This window comes from Mesoplodon densirostris, chromosome 11, assembly GCF_025265405.1.
Source record: "Mesoplodon densirostris isolate mMesDen1 chromosome 11, mMesDen1 primary haplotype, whole genome shotgun sequence".
Classification (NCBI taxonomy): domain Eukaryota; kingdom Metazoa; phylum Chordata; class Mammalia; order Artiodactyla; family Ziphiidae; genus Mesoplodon; species Mesoplodon densirostris.
Genome location: NC_082671.1, coordinates 50,787,105 through 50,812,433, shown reverse-complemented (window position 1 = coordinate 50,812,433; position 25,329 = coordinate 50,787,105). Strand labels below are relative to the sequence as shown.

The following is a 25,329-nucleotide window of genomic DNA, read 5'->3' as shown; positions in this document are numbered from 1 at the left end:
ACGTATCTTTAGAGTCACAGAAAGGACAGACAGAATGGGACAGAGCAATATAATTTAATATGAAAATGTAGCTAAACAGAAGTTGAAAAATTGGAAAAGCGAAAAGGGAACATTATGGTAATACAGAGATAGTAATCACAGAGTTGGGGCTAAGGGAACAAAGAGAAGAGGTTGGATCATCAGCAACTGAAAGCCTGCAAGAGATTCTCCATGAGCTGGGACTCAGATCCTTAAACGGGGTGCTGCCCATCTGTGCTGCCATCTCAGGAGCTCAGAGAAGGGGTCTTATGAAGCTGGGAAGGGGAGCTTCCTTGTTCCTGCTATGGCTGAGAGGGCATGAGGACGCTAGTTCCAGGAGTGCTGAGAAAAAGCTGAAAGTGGAACCCCAGCTATTGCTGGGGTGATGCAAACAGAAACAGCAAGTAGTCTCCCTTTAGTGCCACAACCTAAGAGGAGTTGGATGTCAAAGAAGAAAATACTTTCCATATTCTGCACATCACAAAGCATAAGGGTGGGTTTAGAGATAAGAGAGAGTAGTTTCATAACCGCTACGAACCTCGAGCAAGATAAATAGAAAAGAAAACAAATCTAGGCATTTATATTAAACTACTGAAAACCAAAGGCAAAAAGAAAAAATTTTAAACAGCCTGAGACAAAAGACAAATTACCTTTAAACAGTACTGAGACAGGCTGGGACCTGGGGCCTGGGACCCTTTGCCGCAGTGCTCCGACCTGGACAAAGTCTCCTCCAGCAACAGAATACAAAGAAACTATAACGGGCTGAAAATAACTGCAGGCACGTGCAGCTGGGGCAAAACAGAAAGACCAAAACCCAACTGCTACTTCTGAGGCGTCAGGAGCAGACACAGGGTACTACCCATGATCCCTGCACACAGCACCACCAAGGGAGTGGGCAGGCCACTTAAGCCACCCGCTGGCCTGACCCACGGATCTGCCCCTACCCTCACCCCATTTAAGGGACCAGCTCGCCCTCAGTGAGCGAGCAAGGGCACCTGTTACTTGGTTTCACTCCCTCGTGCTGCAGCACGAGTCCCAGTAAAGCCATGCCTGAATTTCTTGTCTGGCCTATTATCAATTTATATTGATTAAATAGTCTAAGAACCCAGGTCCATAACAGTACCACCTTTAGACACAGGTAACTGTGGTCCAGGCCTGGACTTCCGTTTTAGGGCTTGTTTGGCTTCCTTCCCACCCATCACTCTTCACACGGTGAGGGTCCTGCAGAGTCTAGCTGATACACCCACCCACAGCCGGCATACTCTGTATCTCCTACTTCAAAGAGCTGGACCTCAGAAATCCCTGCCCAAACAGCCTCAGGTCCATTTCTGGTTCTCACAGCCCTCTTTCCACAGGAGTGTGCACACCAGGTATGAGGAGTGTGCATGGAGCTCAACGGTGTGTGCCGAATTACGGAAGCATGCACTGACTTTCTCAGTTCATGAAAGACCCAATGGTGCGACAAAAAAGAGCCTTGGGTCAAGGACCTCCAGTTGTACTTTTTACCCGGGAAATAAGTAAAGGCGAGCCTGCCTTCGAAGGAGCCAACTTTAGACTGAAATTGATTTCCCAACAGAAGTGATAGAAGCCTTAAACTTATCGGTTAATATTCTGATAATGATGAAAGAAAATAAATGCAAACTAGAGTTCTATACATCAAAATGTACGTCAAAATGAAAGAAAATGTACCTCAAAAATGAAGGGAGAGCTGCTCTGCCGCCCCGCGCCCAGCAGGTGGGCCCAGGAGAGGCGAGAGAAGGCCCAGGCCTGGCGCGCGGGATGCCCTGTTTCACACCACCGTTTCCACGTGCTGTTTAGCAGCAACAGACTGAGCCCGCTCCTCCAGATCAGGTGGCGGGTGACGAGGAGGGAGAGGACAGGGAGGCAGCCTGGAAGCTTAAAAGGCAGCCCGCCCCAGGACCTCCGAGAGCATGCCTCTCCCGGTGGTCCCTCTGCAGGGCCAGCCGGCTCCCTGGCCTCTGCGCAGCAGTCCAACTACGCGAGCTGGCTCCGCCCACCTGGTTACACCATAGCAACCGCGATGAAACAGCCTCTTCAAGCTGGTGGAGGGCTTCTTCGACCGCGGTCGGTGCTAAAGCGCGTCATGGAAGACAAGCTGATGGCAGACGTCAACACCTGGGAGAGCAAAGAGCAGAAGCAGAACCGGTGCGTGGCATCCTGAGAATCATGGAACCCCGCAACCACGTGCTGATCCTGTCCTTCCCCATCCTGCCGACGGCGGCTCCTGGGAGATCCCTGAGGGCTACCGGGCCCAGAGTAGCCAGCATTGCACGTCCTGCAAAGGAAGGGTCCGCTACTGTGAAGATGTGAGTGGAGATGAAGTAAAAGCTTTGGCTTCAGGCCTCCCTGGTGGCACAGTGGTTGAGAGTCTGCCTGCCGATGCAGGGGACACGGGTTCGTGCCCTGGTCCCAGAGGATCCCACATGCCGCGGAGCGGCTGGGCCCGTGAGCCATGGCTGCTGAGCCTGCGCGTCCGGAGCCTGTGCTCCGCAACGGGAGAGGCCACAACAATGAGAGGCCCGCATACCGAAAAAAAAAAAAAAAAAAGTCTGTGCACACAAATATTTTAATCTCAGACTCAACACACATTGTACCTGTTCCCTTTTCCCCAGCATAGGCTTGACCTGTGCTTTGGGGAAGGTGCAGTGGACCAGAGGGTTTTCCTCTCTTCTGCTTCTTGTCCCACTCAAAGCACTGGAAATAGAGACAAGTGGCCTTGTCTGTCTCTCGGACACCTTTTTCTGCTCCCACTTCTAAGCTGTAGATTCTCCACTGTTGGGGAAGAAAAAGAGATTAGGGTAAGAATGTTTACTCTACTGGGTGTGAATTTATCCTGTGTCTGTGAGGTATACCTGTTCAAACCCAGATACCTTCTGAGTGTCCATGTGATGCACCAGATACTCACACATTTTTAGAACACCAGCTCTTGGGTTGCAGGCCTCTCCTCTGTTGTCACTCTAACCCTACTTCACTTCCTGTGCCCTGCCATCTGTCTCTACTCCCCTCTCTGACTCAGTTTTTCACTTATCCAGGCAGAGAAGGACATCGACCCATGAATATGAAGCTACTCTCTTCATCTTTTTCTTTTTCAGTATACAGTGCAGTATTTTTTTTCTTTAACATCTTTATTGGAGTATAATTGCTTTACAGTGTTGTGTTAGTTTCTGCTGTACAACAAAGTGAATCTGCTATATGTATACATATATCCCCATAGCCCCTCCCCTTGCCTCTCCCTCCCACCCTCCCTATCCCACCCCTCTAGGTGGTCACAAAGCACTGAGCTGATCTCCCTGTGCGATGCAGCTTCTTCCCACTAGCTACCTGTATATGTCAATGTTACTCTCTCGCTTCATCGCAGCTTACAATTCCCCCTCCCCGTGTCCTCAAGTCCATTCTGTACACCTGCGTCTTTATTCCTGTCCCGCAAACTGGTTCATCTGTACCATTTTTCTAGGTTGCACATATATGTGTTAATATACAATATTTGTTTTCCTCTTTCTGACTTACTTCACGCTGTATGACTGTCTCTAGATCCATCCACGTCTCTACAAATGACCCAATTTCGTTCCTTTTTATGGCTGAGTAATATTCCATTGTATATATGTACCACATCTTCTTTATCCATTCCTCTGTCGATGGGCATTTAGGTTGCTTCCATGACCTGGCTATTGTAAATAGTGCTGCAATGAACATTGGGGTGCATGTGTCTTCTTGAATTATGGTTTTCTCTGGGTATATGCCCAGTAGTGGGATTGCTGGATCATATGGTAATTCAATTTTTAGTTTTTTAAGGAACCTCCATACTGTTCTCCATAGTGGCTGTATCAATTTACATTCCCACCAACAGTGCAAGAGTGTTCCCATTTCTCCACACCCTCTCCAGCATTTCTTGTTTGTACATTTTCTGATGATGCCCATTCTAACTGCTGTGAGGTGATACCTCATTGTAGTTTTGATTTGCATTTCTCTAATTTCTCTAATAATTAGTGATGCTAAGCAGCTTTTCATGTGCTTCTTGGCCATCTGTATGTCTTCTTTGGAGAAATGTCCATTTAGGTCTTCTGCCCATTTTTGGATTGGGATGTTTGTTTTTTTAATATTGAGCTGCATGGGCTGTTTATATATTTTGGAGATTAATCCTTTGTCCGTTGATTCGTTTGCAAATATTTTCTCCCATTCTGAGGGTTGTCTTTTCTTCTTGTTTATGGTTTCCTTTGCTGTGTAAAAGCTTTTAAGCTTCATTAGGTCCCATTTGTTTATTTTTGTTTTTATTTTCATTTCTCTAGGAGGTGGGTCAAAAAGGATCTTGCTGTGATTTATGTCATAGAGTGTTCTGCCTATGTTTTCCACTGAGAGTTTGATAGTTTCTGGCTTTACATTTAGGTCTTTAATCCATTTTAAGCTTATTTTTGTGTATGATGTTAGGGAGTGTTCTAATTTCATTCTTTTACATGTAGCTGTCCAGTTTTCCCAGCACCACTAATTGAAGAGGCTGTCTTTTCTCCATCGTATATTCTTGCCTCCTTTATCAAAGATAAGATGACCATATGTGTGTGGGTTTATCTCTGGGCTTTCTCTCCTGTTCCATTGGTCTATACTTCTGTTTTTGTGCCAGTACCATACTGTCTTGATTACTGTAGCTTTGTAGTATAGTCTGAAGTCAGGGAGTCTGATTCTTCCAGCTCCATTTTTCTTTCTCAAGACTGCTTTGGCTATTCGGGGTCTTTTGTGTTTCCATACAAATTGTGAAATTTTTTGTTCTAGTTCTGTGGAAAATGCCAGTGGTAGTTTGATAGAGATTGCATTGAATCTATAGATTGCTTTGGGTAGTAGAGTCATTTTCACAATGTTGATTCTTCCAAGTCAAGAACATGGTATATCTCTCCATCTGTTTGTATCATCTTTAATTTCTTTCATCAGTGTCATAGTTTTCTGCATACAGGTCTTTTGTCTCCCTAGGTAGGTTTATTCCTAGATATTTTATTCTTTTTATTGCAGTGGTAAATGGGAATGTTTCCTTAATTTCCCTTTCAGATATTTCATCATTAGTGTATACGAATGCAAGAGATTTCTGTGCATTAATTTTATATCATGCTACTTTACCAGATTCATTGATTAGCTCTCGTAGTTTTCTGGTAGCATCTTTAGGATTCTCTATGTATAGTATCATGTCATCTGCAAACAGTAACAGTTTTTCTTCTTTTCCAATTTCTTTCCTTTTATCTCTTTTTCTTGTCTGATCGCCATGGCTAGGACTCCCAAAACAATGTTAAATAATAGTGGCGAGAGTGGACATTCTTGTCTTGTTCCTGATCTTAGAGGAAATGCTTTCAGTTTTTCACCATTGAGAGTGAAGTTTGCTGTGGTTTTGTCATATATGCCCTTTATTATGTTGAGGTAGGTTCCCTCTAAACTGTTTGGAGAGTTTTTATCATAAATCGGTGTTGAATTTTGTCAAAAGCTTTTTCTGCATCTATTGAGATGATCATATGGTTTTTTTCTTCAATTTGTTAATATGGTGTATCACATTGATTGATTTGCATATATTGGAGAACCCTTGCATCACTGTGTTAAATCCCACTTGATCACGGTGTATGATCCTTTTAATGTGTTGTTGGATTCTGTTTGCTAGTATTTTGTTGAGGATTTTTGCATGTATATGCATCAATAATATAGTAATATACAGTAATTTTCTTTTTTTATAGTATCTCTATCTGGTTTTGGTATCACAGTGATGGTGGCCTCATAGATTGAGTTTAGGAGTGTTCCTCCTCTGCAATTTTCTGGAAGACTTTGAGAAGGGTAGGCACTAGCTCTTCTCTAAATATTCAGTAGAATTCACCTGTGAAGCCATCTGATCCTGGACTTTTGCTTGTTGGAAGATTTTTAATCACAGTTTCAATTTCATTACTGGTGATTGGTCTGATCATATTTTCTATTTCTTCCTTGTTCAGTTGGTCTGATCATATTTTCTATTTCTTCCTTGTTCAGTCTTTGAAGCTTATACCTTTCTAAGAATTTGTCCATCTTTCCAGGTTGTCCATTTCATTGGCATAGTTTTGCTTGTAGTAGTCTCTTAGGCTGCTTTGTATTTCTGTCGTGTCCATTGTAACTTCTCCTTTTTCATTTCTATTTTTATTGTTTTGAGTCCTCTCCCTCTTTTACTTGATGAATCTGGCTAAAGGTTTATCAACTTTGCTTACCTTCTCAAAGAACCAACTTTTAGTTTTATTGATCTTTGCTATTGTTTTTTTGTTTCTATTGCATTTATTTCTGCTGTGATCTTTATGATTTCTTTCCTTCTACTAACTTTGGGTTCTCTTAGTTCTTCTTTCTCTAGTTCCTTTAGGTGTAATGTTAGATTGTTTATCTGAGATTTCCTTGTTTCCTGAGTAGGCTTGTATTGCTATAAACTTCCCTCTTAGAACTGCTTTGGCTACATCCCATAGGTTTTGGATCGTGTTGTTTTCATTGTCATTTGTCTCTAGGTATTTTTTGATTTCCTCTTTATTTCTTCAGTGATCTCTTGGTTATTTAGTAACGTATTGTTTAGCCTCCATGTGTTTGTGTTTTTTACATTTTTTCCCTGTAATTGATTTCTAATCTCATAGAGTTGTGGTCAGAAAGGATGCTTGATATGATTTCAATATTCTTAAATTTACCGTAGCTTGATTTGTGACCCAAGATGTGACCTCTCCTGGAGAATGTTCCATGTGCACTTGAGAAGAAAGTGTAATCTGCTGGTTTTGGATGGAATGTCCTATAAATATCAATTAAATCTATAGGGTCTATTGTGTCTTTTAAAACTTGTGTTTCCTTATTAATTTTCTGTCTGGATATTCTGATCATTGGTGTAAATGAGGTGTTAAAGTCTCCCACAATTATTGTGTTACTGTCGACTTCCTCTTTTATATCAGTTAGCAGTTGCCTTATGTATCGAGGTGCTCCTATGTTGGGTGCATATATATTTATAATTGTTATATCCTCTTCTTGGATCAATCCCTTGATCATTATGTAGTGTCCTTCCTTGTCTCTTGTAACATTCTTTATTTTAAAGTCTATTTTATCTGATATGAGTATTGCTACTCCAGCTTTCTTTTGATCTCCATTTGCATGGAATATCTTTTTCCATACCCTCACTTTCAGTCTGTGTGTGTCCCTAGGTCTGAAATGGGTCTCTTGTAGACAGCATATATATGGGTCTTGTTTTTGTATCCATTCAGCGGTTGGAGCATTTAATCCATTCACGTTTAAGGTAATTATCGATATGTATGTTCCTATTACCATTTTCTTAATTGTTATGGGTTTGTTATAGTAGGTCCTTTTCTTCTCTTATGAGAGAAGAAAACGTTTCCCACTTAGAGACGTTCCTTTAGCATTTGTTGTAAAGCTGGTTTGTTGGTGTTGAATTCTCTTAGCTTTTGCTTGTCTGTCAAGCTTTTGATTTCTCCATTGAATCTGAATGAGATCCTTACCAGGTAGAGTAACCTTGGTTGTACGTTCTTCCCTTTTATCACTTTAAGTATATTGTGCCACTCCCTTCTGGCTTCTAGAGTTTCTGCTGAGAAATCAGCTGTTAACCTTATGGGAGTTCCCTTGTATGTTATTTGTCATTTTTCCCTTGCTGCTTTCAATAATTTTTCTTTGTCTTTTATTTTTGTCAATTTGATTACTATGTGTATCAGTGTGTTTCTCCTTGGATTTATCTTTCTTGGGACTTTCTGAGCTTCTTGGACTTGGGTGGCTATTTCCTTTCCCATGTTAGGGGATTTTTCGACTATAATCTCTTCAAATACTTTCTCAGGTCCTTTCTCTCTCTCTTCTCCTTCTGGGACCCCTATAATGAAAATGTTGTTGTGTTTAATGTTGTCCCAGAGGTCTCTTAAGCTGTCTTCATTTCTTTTAATTCTTTTATCTTTATTCTGTTCCATGACAGTGAATTCCACCATTCTGTCTTCCAGGTCACTTATCCTTTCTTCTGCCTCGGTTATTCTGCTATTGATTCCTTCTAGTGTAGTTTCCATTTCAGTTATTGTATTGTTCCTCTCTGTTTATTCTTTAATTTTTCTAGGTGTTTGTTTGCTCTTTAATTCTTCTAGGTCTTTGTTAAACATTTCTGGCATCTTCTCGATCTTGACCTCCATTCTTTTTCCGAGGTCCTGGATCATCTTCACTGTCATTATTCTGACATTTTTCTGCAAAGTTGCCTATCTCCACTTCATTTAGCTGTTTTTCTGGAGTTTTATCTTCTTCCCTCATCTGGTATATAGTCCTCTACATTTTCATTTTGTCTATCTTTCTGTGAATGTGGTTTTTTTCCCACAGGCTGCAAGACTGTAGTTCCTCTTGCTTCTGCTGTCTGCCCTCTGGTGGTTGAGGCTATCTAAGAAGCTTGTGCAAGCTTCCTAATGGGAGGGACTGGTGGTGGGTAGAGCTGGCTGTTGCTCTGCTAGGCAAAGCTCAGTAAAACTTTAATCCACTTGTCTGCTGATGGGTGGGACTGGTTGTTTGGCCTGAGGCAGCCCGCCACTGGAGCCTACCCCACTCTATGGTGGGGCTAATTGCGGACTCTGGGAGGGCTCAGGCCAAGGATTACTTCTGTTGCCAGTGTCCTTGTCCTCATGGTGAGCCACAGCTACCCACCACCTCTGCAGGAGACTCTCCAACTCTAGCAGGTAGGTCTGGTTCAGTCTCCTATGGGGTCACTGCTCCTTCCCCTGGGTCTTGATGCACACACTAGTTTGTGTGTGCCCTCCAAGAGTGAAGTCTCTGTTTCCCCCAGTCCTGTCAAAGTCCTGCAATCAATTCTCATTGGCCTTCAAAGTCTGATTCTCTAGGAATTCCTCCTCCTATTGCCAGACCCCCAGGTTGGGAAGCCTGACATGGGGCTCAGAACCTTCACTCCAGTGGGTGGACTTCTGTGGTATAAGTGTTCTCCAGTTTGTGAGTCACCCATCAAGCAGTTATGGGATTTGATTTTATTGTGATTGTGCCCCTCCTACCATCTCACTGTGGCTTCTCCTTTGTTTTTGAATGTGGGGTATCTTTTATGGTGAGTTCCAGTGTCTTCCTGTCGATGATTGTTCAGCAGTTAGCTGTGATTCCAGTGCTCTCGTAAAAAGGAGTGAACGCACATCCTTCTACTCCACCATCTTCCATAGCACCTTCAGCACAGTCTTCATGGACTCTCATGTTAAGTCCTGAGATTACAGTGCAAACAAGTGGACATTATAAATTCACAGAAATCCTGGAATGGGAAGCCCTTGGAGTAACTGATGTGCACAGCTCTCCCCTCCAATTTGAGGACATGCTCCTGCCTGGCTTCCATGAAGCCAGACTACTCATGTGCCACTTCTGCTTGGGTTGACACAGAAGGAGAGAAGATTTCCATTTAGTACCAGAGATACCCAAGGAAGATTGTCCCCCAACCTTTAGAATTTCTAAGCTGAAAAGAACTTTATAAACCATCTAGCTTTCCCAGATTGTTGTTTGTTTGTTTTTTTTTAATGAGAAACCCAAGTGACTTATTCATGAACTTACAGTGACAGAGAAAGGTCTTGTGCCATCATCAGGTGTCACAATACCTCTACCAATCATTCAAACATGCATCGTGGTCTATCAGCCAGATGGTCAGCCAAAATGTTTATTGCTTACTCACTATGCCAGTAAGCCTTCCTGTGGTTTGAACTCAGTTCCTTTTGGAACTGAAGAAGAGAACTTCTCAGTGCTCTGGAGTCTACTTCCAACTCCCTTCCTTTCTTTCTCCAGTCTGAATAATCTCTTTTCTCTTCTCCTTCCTTTCCAGGTTTGATTCTCTACACTCTTCCTTCCCACTTCTCCACCTTAGGCAATAGATTATTGCCCTGAGTTGGGAAGGGTTGATGAGGTCTGACATGACAAGGTTGCCTCTGCTACATGATCTGTCCTGGGTCATCCCTACAGCTTTATTCATAATGCCTCATCCCCAGCCATGCTCTGGAACTCATAACACATTTGAGCATTCTTTTCTGTTCTTGTCCCTCTGAAGGGAAACTCAAATGTTCCGTGGAAGTTGGCAACATAACCACAGTCACTGCGTTTGTTCTCCTAGGACTACTCAACAACCCTCAGATCCAGGTAGTACTATTTGTAATATTACTGGTGATTTACAGGGTTCCCTCACAGGAAACCTGCTGATGCTGCTGGTGATCAGGACTGGTTGCCATCTCTGCACCCCCATGTACTTCTTCCTCAGTCACATCTCCTTCCTGGATGCTTTCTATTCCTCAATCATAGTTCCTAAGCTGCTAGAGAACCTTCTTTCCAAGTGGAAGGCTATAATCCTCCTTGAGTGTTTCACCCAGATCTCCTTGGTCGTATTTTCCGGGGCTTGCCTTCTTTCACTTCTTTCACTTCTTTCACTGAAGCTTGCCTTCTTTCAGTCATGGCCTGTGACCAGTTCCAGGCCATGTGCCACCCAGTGCTGTATGTGGTGGCTATGAAGAAGGTGTGTACTGGCCTCATGGGAGCAACCTGGGCCTTAGGAATGGGGATGGGCCTTGTTAACACCATCCTCCTTGCTCAGCATCACTTCTGTGGCCCCAACCTCATTCACAGTTTTGCCTGCGAGCTTCCCCCTATGTTCGTGTTGGCCTGTTCTGAGCCCTACGTTAACATTGCCTCCATCCTGACCACCATGGTGGTCCTGGGCCTTGGTACCCTTGTCCTATTGCTGGGATCCTACACCCGTATCATGACAGCTGTGGGAATCAACTCTGCCACGGGTCAGAGCAAGATCTTCTCTACCTGCTCATCTCATTTTCTTGTGGTCACCATCCTTTATGGTTCAGGAGTTTTCAGGTATGTCATTGCTACACCTCTGGAAAGTAAATGTAGGGTATTTTTCACTCTAAAGTAACCTTGGTCTGTAGAACAGAGCACTGCAAGGTAGCAGGAAAGAATTGTACTGGAATTCAGAAGGCCTGGGTTCTAGTTCTGGCTCTGCTGTGGACTAGATGTGTGAATTATTTTTTTTTAAATCCATTTTCTTTCTGAGGGCCCAATTGTCTAACTCTAAAAAATGAGCTTGTACAAGGAGTAAAGATTTTCATACTTTCATTAACCTATGATTTGGCAGTCCTCAGAAGGAAATCAGAGAGCCTTTGGTAGACTTTTATTCAGGGTTAGACAAAAAAATAAAACACATCATCCTTGAAACAGATGCCATTTCTCTTTCCTACTGGAAGATGATGTCTCCAAAGCTTATTTGTGCTGTAAATATTTATTAGGCAACTACTATACAACAACATCTTTACACAATCAAGCTCAATTTTAGTATGTGTCACATCACAAGATAAATATTATTAACCTCACTTTCAGATATTAACCTGAGTTTCAGGAGTAACCAGGTACTTTCTCAAAGTTCCCAGAACAAGCTAAGAATGGAGCCATAATGTAAACCAAGTCTCACTGACTTGAAACCTCATGCTCTTTTCTTTTTTTTTTTTTTTTTTTTTGGCGGTACGCGGGCCTCTCACTGTTGTGGCCTCTCCCATTGCGGATCACAGGCTCTGGACGCGCAGGCTCAGCGGCCATGGCTCACGGGCCTAGCCGCTCCGCGGCATGTGGGATCTTCCTGGACCGGGGCACGAACCTGTGTCCCCTGCATCGGCAGGCGGACTCTCAATCACTGCGCCACCAGGGAAGCCCTCGTGCTCTTTTCTACCATGTTTCTCTCAAACATAAACAGCTCTAGTTGATGAGTCCTTGATTACCAGGAAACAATAACTAATGGTCTATGTTCTCTACTAGTGAACTGGAGATGGATTTGCACAAATTGCTCTATACTTTTTTCACCTGCTTGTTACTTGAAGTGAAGTCGGGGGTGGGAAAGGATAAGGAATTGTCCAGGAGAGCTCACCTGAGCCTGTGGACAAATCTCTTCAGCTCTCCTTGTCTCAGTTTCCTCTTTTCCATAAGGGGATGATAAGATTTCTCCCACCTACTTCACAGAAATGTTAGGAGGGATAAATTAAAAGCTAAAAAATGACAGTAAAATGAATATCTTTTTAACCAAGCATGCCAGAACCCACAAAGAATGTTCCAATGATAATAGCACAATTGCAACAACAACAACAACAAAATTTAATGCTTCTTTGGGAAATACTCCCAGTGACACTTAACAAGATGCATCCAAAAATTTAATCTTATTATTTTGGATTCACATCTTGTGCTAAACACATTTTTATCTTTCACTTTATTTACAAAGCTTGGTTTCTTTTCTAAGCCAAAGAAAAATGCATCTAAAAGGATAAATGTTTATTCCACTAAGCATTATAAAAATAATGTGCTGTGATTCTGGGGTAATTCCCAGAGCCATAAATGTTAGGGAGAATGACAGCATTATTGGACTAGCCTACAGTTTTATAAGGAACAATCATCACAAGGTGGGAACATATAGTTGTATATATAGGGAAAAGAAGAGAAAAAAATCCTCATATTATCATCATAACTATTAAGGAAAGACACTTTAAAAAGTATGAAGTGCTACAGAAATGTATGAAATTGTTTTCAGTTCTGACCTGTAGCACTTGATATACTGCAGAACCTCCTTTTTCCTCAGGGCAGCTCCTGTAATGTTTTGTGTAAGATCACTCATGTATGGAGGCATTTGAAGGCAGAAATGACGGACTTCTCACTGATAATTCAGTCATTTCTAGATGTTTCTACCATTAGTGGTTGGTTTAGCTCTGAGGACACTTTTTGCAGAGTCTGGGATGGGATGGACTGTGGCTGCCAACAGCATTGTGACCACTGTCCTGAGCTCAGTTTACTCCTTTGTTCAATTCCTTTCAAGGTACATGACTCCAGCTTCCGACTCAGCCCTGGAGCAAGTGCTGTCAGTGCAGTACAGTGTGGTGACCCTGCTGCTAAAGCACCTTATCTACAGTTCTGAAGAACCAGGAGGGGAAGGAAGCTCTGGGGAGGTTACTGGGCAGGAATCCCAGGCTTACCTTCTAAGTCAGGCTCTACTGACTCCTTATAATAGGAGGAAAAGTTATGGGAAGGAAGAGGAGACAGAAAGAGCTATCACCACTAAGCTATCTTAGCATGAATTCTTGTCCAAAACAGAAGCCTTAGTTCCTCTGACTCCAATGCCCTCCCCCAGTCAAACGAGATGGGCAAACCTCCACAGAACTGATGGCACCCATCCACAGGGAACCCAGTCACTACACAAGAAAATCCTCTCAAAAACAGTATGGAGGATCTTCAAGAAACTAAAAATAGAACCACCATATGATCCAGCAATTCAACTCCTGGGAATATATCCAAAGGAAATGAAAACAGTAACTCAAAAAGATAATCTGCACCCCCATGTTCATAGCAGCATTATTTACAATAGTCAAGACATGGAAAGAAGCTAAGCATACATCAATGGATAAATGAATAAAGAAGTTATGGGTAAAGCAATGGAATATTATTCAGCCATAAAAATGAGGAAATTCTACCATTTTTGACAACATGAATGGACCTTGAAGGTATTATGCTGAGTGAAACAAGTCAGACAAAGAAAGACAAATACAATATGATCTTACTTATATGCGGAACCTAGGGAAAAACCAAACTAATAGAAAAAGAGATCAGACATGCGAGAGATCAGGGGTGGAGGGTGGGAGGAAGGGGGATTGGAGGAAGGTGACCAAAAGTACAAATTTCCAGTCTAAGTACTAGGAATGTGATGTACAACATGATGACTATAGTTAACACTGCTGTATGATACATAGGAAATCTGTTAAGGGAGTAAATCCTTAGAGTTCTCATCACCAGGAGAAAAGTTCTTTCTTTTCTTCTTCTTCTTCTTTCTTTTCTTTACATTGTATCTTTATGAGATGATGGATTTTTTTTTTTTTAGGAATAGAAAAGAGTTTTCTTTGAGCCAAACTGAGGACTATAGCCCAAGAGACAGCCTCTCAGATAACTCTGAGAAACTGCTCCGTTGAAGCATGGTTTTTAGCATAGTCACATACCTTATCAGAACAAAGAACATACATCAAACATGACAGGGGTATATGCCTTCAAGTTTCCAAAAGAGACAGGTTTAGTATATACAGAGTGAGACAGCGGTACCCTGGTGTCTGGGAAGAGAACCTTATCTTCGAGGGAGTGTTAATATGGATGTCATAAGCAAGGAGTTTTATCCTTATCTTCAAAGCAGACATTCTTTACCTTAATGGTTAAAGCAGATGTGCTGTGTGTGTTTAACACGCTGTTCTAGTTCACACAAAGTTCAGGCTGAACAATGTATAAGCCAAAATTACTTCCCCATACCTCAATGTGTGAAAATTTTCTCCATCAGAGGGAACTTTCAGGATTTTCCTAATTAGGAATTTTGAGATAATGGATACTAACTGAACCTATTGCAATACTCATATATATATGTATATATAGAGAGAACCATCAAACCATCATGCTATATACCTTGAAATTGTACAGAAATGTATGTCAATTATCTCTCTATAAATCTGGGGGAAAAAAGTGAAGAAAATCTTCACAGCTTCACCAGCCATTTCCACAGCTATTGCTTTTTCCTCTCATTTCTTGTCCTTTCTACTCCTCCCCTTCTACCTCTCTCTTTACTTTTGTCTGTGCACAAAGTGTAAATCAACCTATCTGACCACTAGTAAATATCCCACTTAATTCTGGGAAAGTCCCTTCTTAGTACTGAGACCCAATTCCTCCTTTGTTCCCATACCAAAAAATCTCTGGCAAAATCTACAACTCCAGAGTAACTTAGAAAGAAATGAAATAAAATAAGTGTGTCTCCTGCTGTCTTTGTTCTCAACAAGTAACACCTAAATAGAACATAGCAAATAATAAATCTTCAATAACTATTTGTTGATTAAGGAGTGAATGCAGGAATGAACGATGGATCTGTCTGAAGAGTCCTTTCTGTTGCATGATTCTAGGAAATAGGAGAGAGTATCCTCCTCTAAAGTGTAAGTCTTGAGAGCAAAACCCCTAACAGATTCTGTATCCCCAGTGTCTAGTATGTCCTGTCACTTAATATGCTCTCAATTAGTGTGGAAAAAAAAGAATGAATGAGAGAGAAGGAGGGGGTGAGAAAAGGAACATATGAAAAGAAACAATTTTGTCCAGTAAAATTCCTGCCTTCATGACAATATAGATGACAGGAAAAGTAGCATGAAGGAGAGATCAGGATAGAAAGAGAGAAAAAGAGTCCATATTTTGGGACACCATCCAGGGTCCTCCTCACACAGAGCTCGGTGAAACGTGTGCACTCTGACAGTCCCTGCCCTGAGTCTCTCCACCACCCACCTTAGCCTGTGCCACTTCCAATCCCTGCCTGGTTCAGGACTTTTTCCAGGCCTAGAGGAAGGAGAAGGAGTTGGAAAAAGCAGAACAAATGCTCAGCTACCACCCCACCTCCCATTCAGCTCCCAAGAGGGTTCTCTGAAAGAGAACAACAGCAGTTTTCTGTCCTGCTTCTAACCAAAGGCAGAGAGGTCTGCATCAGTCAAGACCACATCCATGCCAGCTCCCTAGCTTCTACCTGTTGTTGATCCTTTGAGCCTCAGGCTAAGATCCTCTCTGCAATTGTCAGTTTCCTTCAGCAAAACCCTCTGAAAATCATGGCCTCATATATGGTACATTCACAGATGAAATTTCCAAGATCAGGATATTTCTCTATAGAATGAAGGCCCGGGCTATGAAGCTGAGCAATACAGTCCCAGCTTTAGTTGCATTTCTGCTCTGCCCACTTGGTGGAGCTGGTCCCTTATATTTTCCAGAGCATATACCTTCCTGAGGGTGTAACTGAGGCAAAGTAGTAAGTAAATGTGTGAGATCAGTGGGAGGAGTGGCCCTTCAATCCTGCCCTCCCACACACCACCATGCACAGGGGTTATTCCTAAAACCCTGTAGACTTGGGGAAAAGTCTTTTGTCCCATAATTAGGGAGGGAATAGCATGCAATACCCCTGGGAGATGTGTCACATTGTGTTCAAATTCAAACTAAAATCATACGATGAATACCAAGTTATTTCCTGAGAGTTTGTTTTCATTAAGTATAGGAGAGGGATGGCCTGTCCACCCCTTGCCTGGCCCTATAGGTCCCTAAACAGGCCATGGGGGATTCATTTGGGAACTGCTGGTCTCTGGGACAAGAGAAATATGGTCTGAATGCCTAAAGCCCCAGTGGGTATAGAAGGTAGGAGGAGGGAATTAGAAGATATATCTTAGCTAATACAGAAATAGGGTAATTCAAATTGGAGTCTTAGAATGCTGGATTCTCAAAGCAGGAAGAGATCTCAGAAAAATTACTAGACTAAAACTGTCACTTAAAGATGAGGAAATTGAGCCCCAGAGACAGAGATGACTTACCCAGCTTTGGACCATCAATGAGAAACAGAAACAGACTTTAGGAATCAAATCTCCTGACTCTCCTTCTTTCACATTTCTCATAATCAAATTAGAATACAGTTCTTCAAAATTCCTCCTTAAAGACCAGCGAAGCAGCAAGAAGAGGTAATGGAGTGCAGGGTCCCAACAAAAAGGCCCCAGGTGTCCAGATTTTTCAATTGCTGAGCTGTTCTCATCTATTGTTTTTTAGAAAGAGTTCCTCTCACAGCAATTTGTGAAAGGTATTTCATTATCTCAGGGGTAAAGAAATACCTCAACCCCCCTCAAGTCACCCATTTCAGATTCTTGGAGCCCCTTCCCTTGCTGTTCTTTTCCCACCCTACATCTCTACCTGTCAAAATCCCAACTTCAAACAAGCTTAAATGTCACTTCTGTCATGAATCTTGCCTTGAGCCCTTTCCCCACAGCCCTTCACCAAATATAAATTATCTTTCCTCTTATGAATACTCAGGGCACATTTCTAACCTCTCCCATGATACTTATGACACTCTTTCTTGTATTATAATTATTTATTAATGCTTATCTTATCTTTCCTACAGTTCTTGAGGCAACAGATGCTTTTAGCCAAATGTAGTACCCCTCCATAGCTTTTTAATATGCTCGGTGATCAATAAATGTTCATTGAATTGAATTGATACAGAAAGTAATCTGTACCTTTGAGTTATTATAAGTTCAGCCTATTTCCTCTTTAGCAGAGATGAAGGTGGCTATGACCCATGGCCATGTCCACCTACTTACCCTATTTCCTCCCTCTCCCTCCAGGAAGAAAATACAGCCAGCCACTCAAAATCAGGCCCTTTATTCAGGATAGAGGTAGAATCCACTGTTGTAATGAAAGTGCCACTGGGGGCACTGAGCAAGGGTCAAAAGTCCAGAGCACCAGTCACTCATCCCTGGAGAATAGTCCTTGCATGTCCAATGATGTCACTACAGGGCTCAGGGCTCAGAGACAAATTAGCTTCAAGGGAGTACAAAGAAACAAAAGGAGGTAGCCATAGGGAAGAGGAGTTCCAGGAACATAAAGAGGGCAGAAGCAGCAAAGACAGCACGCGTTCACCACTTCTCACAGCGCCACTGATCCAGCTTCTCAGAACAGAGTGCTTTATGGGCCAACCTGATCATGAAGAAAGAGACAAGGCAAGTTGACTGGCCGGATCTTAGTTCAGACTTCCATCTAGCTTTATCCCCAGGAGGGACGAGGTGGAAGAGTATGGGTGAAAATTACACTTTCCTAGCCAGATGGCAAGGGACACTGAGCCACCTAGTGGAGTAAGGTCCATTTTTTTAAACTCCAAGAAAATTGTAGGGCAGTGGTACAAAGGGCTTGCTTTAGAATTAAATATTCAAATCCAGGTGAAGGAAATCCTGGGTCTCAGCCCTCTATTAAGGAACACTTGTTAGGAAAATTGCTAAACAGGAGTGGAGTGAGTGAGGCTTGAAAATTGAAAACCTGAGTCTGCTTGATGAGTTTTGTTTTGAAGACTACATTCTAGCTTAAAAGACCAGGAAATAGAGAGAAAGGGAAATGGTGCTGGGACTAAAGGGGTGAGAATAAGGAGGAGAAGGGTAAAGTAGAAAATAGAATGGGGACTCACCAGTAGTTAATTCCTACATTATCCAGAATCTTCTTGACACACATAATGTCATCAGTAAGGTCATCATCCAGGAACTCTGGCAGGAGTTACAGGGGGAAAAATGAGAGAGCTAAGTATTACCCAGAAAGGTAATGAGTTTCCCTCTTGCCTGGTCATTCTCTGATCTAGAGGCTTATGCCTGTTGCCTTTCTATATGAGAAATCCAGTACAGTAATGCCTCCCCCTAGGTAAGGACTCCCTTCACTTCTCTGGGGGCATCTCTAGAAGAATTATCAACTTCATCGACTGACTTACTCTGAAAATGCAGGGTATTAGACTTCAAGATCCCCAAACAGCTCAGATCATCTACCCGTGAACTTTAAGGGACTATCTGGGGATTTGGTGATAATGAAAAATTCTAACAGCCTCTTACTCAGTACTATCAATTGAAGTCCCACAGTTGATGTGGCATCCAAAGCAGTGAAGTTAGAGGTGCGCTTGACACCAAAAAAGGAGATTATCCCAGGAGTAGGCTCCAAAAAAACACAGGAACATGGTAAAAGTGGTCACTCACTTTCACAGGAGATGCCACAGATGTCCCTTGAGTGAGGGATCTGGTTGTCTCTGCACCAAATTTTATTATTGATCTGGAAGAGTCCATATTCTTTGCTGCCATTGTTATTTACTATGGTTTGTGTGTCACAACCACTGGTATGAAATACGGTACAGACCCCTGAAAGAAAGATGAAAAAGAGATATCACAGGGATGTCCACATATAGCATAAATGAGGACCTGTATTCCCAGACAGAAAAAGGCTCTCCAGCCAATCTCCAAATATGGCCAACCACAGAGTATCTTGATAAGACTAAGAGTTCCAAAAAAAGATCAGACAATGGGAGAAAGGAGAGATAGGTGAATAAATGTAATAAGAGAGTAAACAGATGAGCAGATAAGAGGATTATTAGATAATTGAATTAAAAGTACAGGAAAAAAAGAGGAGGAAGAGAAGGGTGGGGAAGACAGAAGAAGATGAAGTATGGAACAAAGCAAGATAGCAGGGAACTCACATTCAGGCAAAGTGATGCCTCCATAGCCATCCAGGTCTTTCAGCCTCTGGAACAACTCACATTTTGTTAATTGTTCGGCCTGGATGGCATGAAACAGGATGCCCACCAGGAGCAGAGAGACAAAGGACATCATTTTGGTTGCTCCCAAGATTCTGAAATGGGGTCACCACACAACTTCACCTCCTTTTATTTGTGGAGAAAGCCTCAGGGGTCATGGCATCAAGCCCTACATCCAGGAAGAGGATGAAGACAGACTGGTCATGCCAACAAAGAAACATTTAGCCTGCCAGCTGCCTTCCATAATTTCACCCCATTATTCCTTTCCTTCCCAGAATCTCTAGATCATACCAAGTATTTTTACCTGTCCAGAGAGAGTTACAAGCATGATCCTGTTTCCCATTTGGCTTTGTTTATACCTTTATTTCTTGTAGTGTTGGTTCTAGGAAGCAGGATGTCCCCAACCTACTTCAGGAACAAAGGAGGCCTCAGGGGTAATACGAGTGAAGCAATTAGAAAATACAAAAAGGGTCCATGGCCAACTCCCCCTTCTCCTTAGAGAAATACAGAATTTGGGAAAGGAATGTATATCATCACTTGTCATGGTTCCAGGATCAGAGCTGGCACTTGCCCAGTCGACCCAGGCATGAAACAAAGGAAGAATTCCTTGATATGCCAGTTCGTGGCTGAGGGCTCAGGAATAGAGATAGAATATGGCAACATAGACTGAGAATCAGATATAACGTGGACCAAGAGACTTCCTATTTCATGAAAATGGAGAACTTGAAAAGTGTGTATGACAGTATTTAGTTACCCTATGAGCTATTATCAGCCTCCCCACATCCAACCACCACTACCACTAAATAGCCAGATAACACATTGTAAACCTAAAAGTAATAACTTGTAACAGACTTGTTCATAAACATATAAACTTGTAGACAGCTTCAAAGTTGGCCACAGAAGGTTAAAAAAAGAGTGACCCAAGCCAGTGGGAAGATTGGACTTCAAGCACTTTAAGGCTGGAGTAGTATATATCTAGAGCCTATAAAACAAGATTCTGGATCTGAGCTTTTGGGTCAGTGTCCTTGAGCAGTAGAGTTTAGGATACTAGTTCTGATGATTCCTTCAACTTGCTGGCATCAAGCTTCACGTCATGGTGCCAATAGCTGTTAGCTTCCTTCACACAGGGGGTCATTCTCTCTACCTCAATGTCTAAACCTGATTTCTTTTTTTTTTTAACATCTTTATTAGAGTATAACTGCTTTACACTGTTGTGTTAGTTTCTGCTGTATAACAAATGGAAACAGTTATAGGTATACACATATCCCCATATCCCTTCCCTCTTGTGTCTCCCTCCCACCCTCCTTAATCCACCCTTCTAGGTGGTCACAAAGCACCGGCTTATCTCCCTGTGCGATACATTGCTTCCCACTAGCTACCTATTCTACATTTGGTGATGTATATATGTCAATGTTACTCTCTCACTTCGTCCCAGCTTATCCTTCCCCCTCCCTGTGTCCTCAGTTCATTCTCTATGTATGTGTCTTTATTCCTGTACCTCCCCTAGGCTCATCAGAACCGTTTTTTTGTGTGTTTTTTTTAGATTCCATATATATGTGTTAACACACAGTATTTGTTTTTTTCTTTCTGGCTTACTTCACTCTGTATGACAGACTCTAGGTCCATCCACCTCACTACAAATAACTCAGTTTAGTTTCCTTTTATGGCTGAGTAATTTTCCATTGTATATGTGTGCCACATCTTCTTTATCCATTCATCTGTCGATGGGCACTTAGATTGCTTCCATGTCCTGGCTATTGTAAATAGTGCTGCAGTGAACATTGTGGTACATGACTCTTTTTGAATTATGGTTTTCTCAGGGTATATGCCCAGTAGTGGGATTGCTGGATCATATGGTAGTTCTATTTTTAGTTTTTTAGGAAACACTATACTGTTCTCTATGGTGGCTGTATCAATTTACATTACCACCAACAGTGCAAGAGGGTTCCCTTTTCTCCACACCCCCTCCAGCATTTATTGTTTGTAGATTTTTTTAATGATGGCCATTCTGACTGGAGTGAAGTAATACCTCACTGCACTTTTCATTTGCATTTCTCTAGTGATTAGTGACATTGAGCACCCTTTCATGTGTTTGTTGGCAATCTGTATGTCTTCTTTGGAGAAATGCCTATTTAGGTCCTCTGCCCATTTTTGGATTGGGTTGTTTGTTTTTTTGATATTGAGCTGCATGAGCTTCTTGTAAATTTTGGAGATTAATCCCTTGTCACTTGCTTCATTTGCAAATATTTTCTCCCATTCTAAAGATTGTCTTTTCATCTTGTTTATGGTTTCCTTTTCTGTGCAAAACCTTTTAAGTTTCATTAGGTCCCATTTGTTTATTTTTATTTTTATTTCCATTTCTCTAGGAGGTGGGTCAAAAAGGATCTTGCTGTGATTTATGTCATAGAGTGTTCTGCCTATGTTCTCCACTGAGAGTGTGATCGTGTCTGGCCTTACATTTAGGACTTTAAGCATTTTGAGTTTATTTTTCTCTATGGTTTTAGAAAGTGTTCTAATTTCATTCTTCTAAATGTAGCTGTCCAGTTTCCCAGCACCACTTATTGAAGACACTGTCTTTTCCACATGTATATTCTTGCCTCTTTTATCAAAGATAAGGTGAGTTGGGCTTGCCTGGTGGTGCAGTGGTTGAGAGTCCACCTGCCGATGCAGGGGACATGGGTTCGTGCCCCAGACCTGGAAGATCCCACATGCTGCAGAGCGGCTGGGCCCGTGAGCTGTGGCCGCTGAGCCTGCATGTCCGGAGCCTTTGCTCCACAACGGGAGAGGCCACAACAGTGAGAGGCCCGCGTACCGAAAAAAAAAAAAAAAGATCCAAGATCCGACTCTCTTTGACAAATTTGTCAGTTCTCTAGATGAATCCACTTGTGAACTCCTGATGTCCTAGTGTTACTGAACCAGCTTGGTTTTGCCTGATGGGCAGCAACCAAAACGCTGAGACACTGAGGTTTGCAGCACACAGAGGGCTTATTCACAAGGCAGCCAAGTGACAGGAGAACCAGTCTCAGATTTGAAACGTTTTGGGTCAGTTGACTGGTTTGTTGGTTTGGTTAGTTTTACTAGCTTCTTCCCTTGCTCCATCTCTCTGCTAAATCCGGAGTCCTATTCCACTCCCATTTCAAGTCTCTCCCTAGTTCTTTAAGAAGTCACTAGTACATAGAAGACAAAATATGTTCAAAAACATATGAAAGTACTCTATTTGCTCTATGTCTGTACCGCCCATGTGACCAATGTGTGTCTGCATGGTGTAAGCTCAAGTCCAGAAGAACAGGTAGGACCAGGAAAAGAACACAAAAACCCTGTGTTCTTGCTGCCATCTGCCAATGTGGAAAGTCATCTTTCTTAACTTTAAAAATGAGAAAACTCTATATTGTGTTGGGCTTTCTGGTTTCTTCAGCTTAACACATACACACACACACACACACTCATCTCTCTGACTTCCACCTACAATTTTAATCATGGTTCCATCTCAAGCTCTGAGTAACAATATTCCAATATTCCCTCAGTTAGGGGAGGGACCAGAGATTCCTTCTCCCTTGGTAGTCATTTAAATGTCTCTTTCTCTAGCCCAAGCATTAATTTCAGATGCTGAAATTTTCCATGGCAATTTGCTATTGGAAATTTATTATAACTAATTCATTTATTTTTTCATATATTCCACAAGTACTTATCAAGATCTTCCTGTGTGTTGGTATTATCTTCCTGCAATAACTGAGAGAAAACAAACCAGGGTAGAAATTTCTAAAGAATCTACAGTTAGGTGAGATAAGCTGAACATTTTGGCCTGTATAGGGAACATAAGGCAGGAGAATCAAGAAAAAGAAAGTATCCCCAGCTTCCAGCAGACTGATTAGAGACTGGGCAAAGTTTGAAAATGGCTTTACCAACAGTCACCAGGGCACTTGTCCAAGGAAAAAGAATGGCTTCCCAGGAGAGTGGGATCTAGGTTAATTCAGATCTTTCTATATGGCATCTCTCATGGAGTAGATGACATACATTTTTTGTCAGGATTTCCAAGTCTCATTTTCTTGGAAAGGGAAAATAGTCTGAGATGAGTGACTGCTTCAGGAATGTGCAAGACCTAGAGCAGGACCACCTCCCAAGGAGTCCTGGGCCCTCTTCCTACCCTTCCAGAAGAGTTTACCAGGGATGGTTCTCCTGCTGATGCTCAGCAAAGATTGTCAGGTAAATAGCTGGTTGGAAGAGCCCTATACTGCTCTCTGATATGGACATTTCTATCACTCAGAAAGGATTTCAAAAAGCACTGTAGGGGCTTCCCTGGTGGCACAGTGGTTGAGAGTTCACCTGCCGATGCAGGGGACACAGGTTCGTGCCCCGGTCCAGGAAGATCCCACATGCCGAGGAGCGGCTGGGCCCGTGACCCATGGCCGCTGAGCCTGCGCGTCCGGAGCCTGTGTTCCGCAACGGAAGAGGCCACAACAGTGAGAGGCCCACATACCGCAAAAAAAAAAAAAAAAAAAAAAAGCACTGTAGGATAGTAGTGAGGAGCTTTGGAGTCAAGCAAACTTGGGTTGAAATCATGACTCCACCATAATGACCTTGAATAATTGACTTAAACTTACTGTGTCTCAGTTTCACTTCTATAAACAGGAGACAATAAAACCTGTAGCCAGTTCTTGCTTGATGAATAAATTAATAAGCCAAACATGGTGTGTGGTCATAATACAGTCTTCGTTAATATTACCTTCCTCTGTTCTCTTGAGGACAAATCTAGATGAGAAAGCAGCCCAGTAGTGACAGCAAGAACCAGACCACCTGGTTAATCCTAGAGGACTTTGAGGAGCTGCAACACCTGGGCTTTCTCCCGTTCACCCTCTTTCTGGTCGTCTATGTGGTAACAGTTGGGGGCAACAACCTCATCCTGCTGGCTGTGGCCTCCAGTCGGACTCTTCACACACCCATGTACTTTTTCCTCTGCCACTTCTCCCTGCTGGAGATTGGCTATACCTCAAACATCGTGCATCAGCTGTTGCAGAGCTTCCTGGATGGGCGGGAAACCATCTTGCTGGGCACCGTCTGGTCCAGTTCTACTCTTTTGTCTCACTGACTGCAGTTGAGTGCCTGCTACTGTCTGCCACGTCCCATGATACTACTTGGCCATCTGCCACGTCCTTCGCTACCCTGCCCTGATGAGCAGCTGGTTGTATGACTGCCTGGAGCCTAGTTCAGTGGCTTCTCCTTCTCTGCCTTCACTCTGGCCCTGGCAGCCCCTCTGCCTCTCTGCCCTGGCAGCAGGGAGATCGACAATTACTTCTGTGAGTTTACTCCAGTTGTAGGGCTATTCTATGGTGATGTGGGGGTCATGTGGGGAGCTGGAGCGAGCATCTCAGGTTTCCTGACACTGGCCCCCTTCCTGTGGATTGTGGCATCCTATGCCTTCATTCTAAGCGCTGCACTGCGAATACCTTCAAGCTATGGAAAGCAGAAAGCCTTCTCCACCTGTTCCTCTCACCTCCGAGCCTGAAGATCCAGCCTCAGTGCCACAGGTGGACTCCATTGGTGCCCTGGCACCCTCTAGTGGCCCTCTGCTCTAATGCCAACTCTCAGCCCTTCCTCCTGCCTCCCTCCCCAGCCCTAGGGGCTGCCCTGGCCTTGGACACCTGCCAGCTTGATTTCGTTCCTCCTCTCCCTCTAAGTGCAATGAAGTGCCCTACAGAGGTTTAGGATCTCTTGGAGAAAAGAAAAGGATAATCCACCATCTAAAAGGCCACAAGATGTTTGCAAATCATGTATCTGATAATGGTCTGTAGCCCACCAGCCAAGCCCCCTGCTGCCCAGTGGGGTACCTGCATGGCCCCTCCCATCCCAGGTGATAAGGGGATTTCAGGCCCCATAGCACCCGAGGGGTGGACACTGGTCGTCCTCAACACCCTCAAGGAGTGAGTGCTGGATTGTTTTGAACCCAGATTACTTCCCATTTCTGCCCTCAAAGGCTGGGGGCTTCAGCATGCCTCCGGTAGAACACACAGTATTTGCAAGTCTTTGAGAACCAAGAGAATAGTCTTCACTTTTCTGAAAAGTGCATCTTATTATTTCACAACAGTGACCGTTTTCAAACTGGCTCCCGGAGGTGCCCTCTCACTCTTCTTTATTTCTCTGAAAGTGGCTATGGCGGTTTGACTATCACCCATCCC

General features: G+C 42.9%; 2 protein-coding genes and 1 pseudogene across 2 annotated transcripts; 2 read left to right on the top strand and 1 right to left on the bottom strand.

The window, feature by feature from the left end:
- Positions 1-1,714: 1,714 nt before the first annotated feature.
- Positions 1,715-13,038, top strand: LOC132499532 (olfactory receptor 8S1). Its single transcript, XM_060114192.1, is given in 10 exon segments — positions 1,715-1,977; positions 2,069-2,111; positions 2,114-2,183; positions 2,186-2,245; positions 2,248-2,379; positions 10,067-10,189; positions 10,192-10,436; positions 10,439-10,878; positions 12,875-12,968; positions 12,970-13,038. Coding segments are annotated over 10 exon segments (1,539 nt in total).
- A 4,472-nt stretch (positions 13,039-17,510) lies between these two features.
- LALBA (lactalbumin alpha) lies at positions 17,511-19,232 on the bottom strand. Its single transcript, XM_060114191.1, has 4 exons — positions 19,100-19,232; positions 18,606-18,764; positions 18,053-18,128; positions 17,511-17,571 (listed from the first exon to the last, which is right to left on the bottom strand). The coding sequence occupies exons 1-4, from the start codon at positions 19,230-19,232 to the stop codon at positions 17,511-17,513; spliced, it is 429 nt and encodes a 142-aa protein (XP_059970174.1).
- Positions 19,233-23,909: 4,677 nt separating this feature from the next.
- Positions 23,910-24,659, top strand: LOC132499530 (olfactory receptor 11A1-like; annotated as a pseudogene).
- Positions 24,660-25,329: the final 670 nt, after the last annotated feature.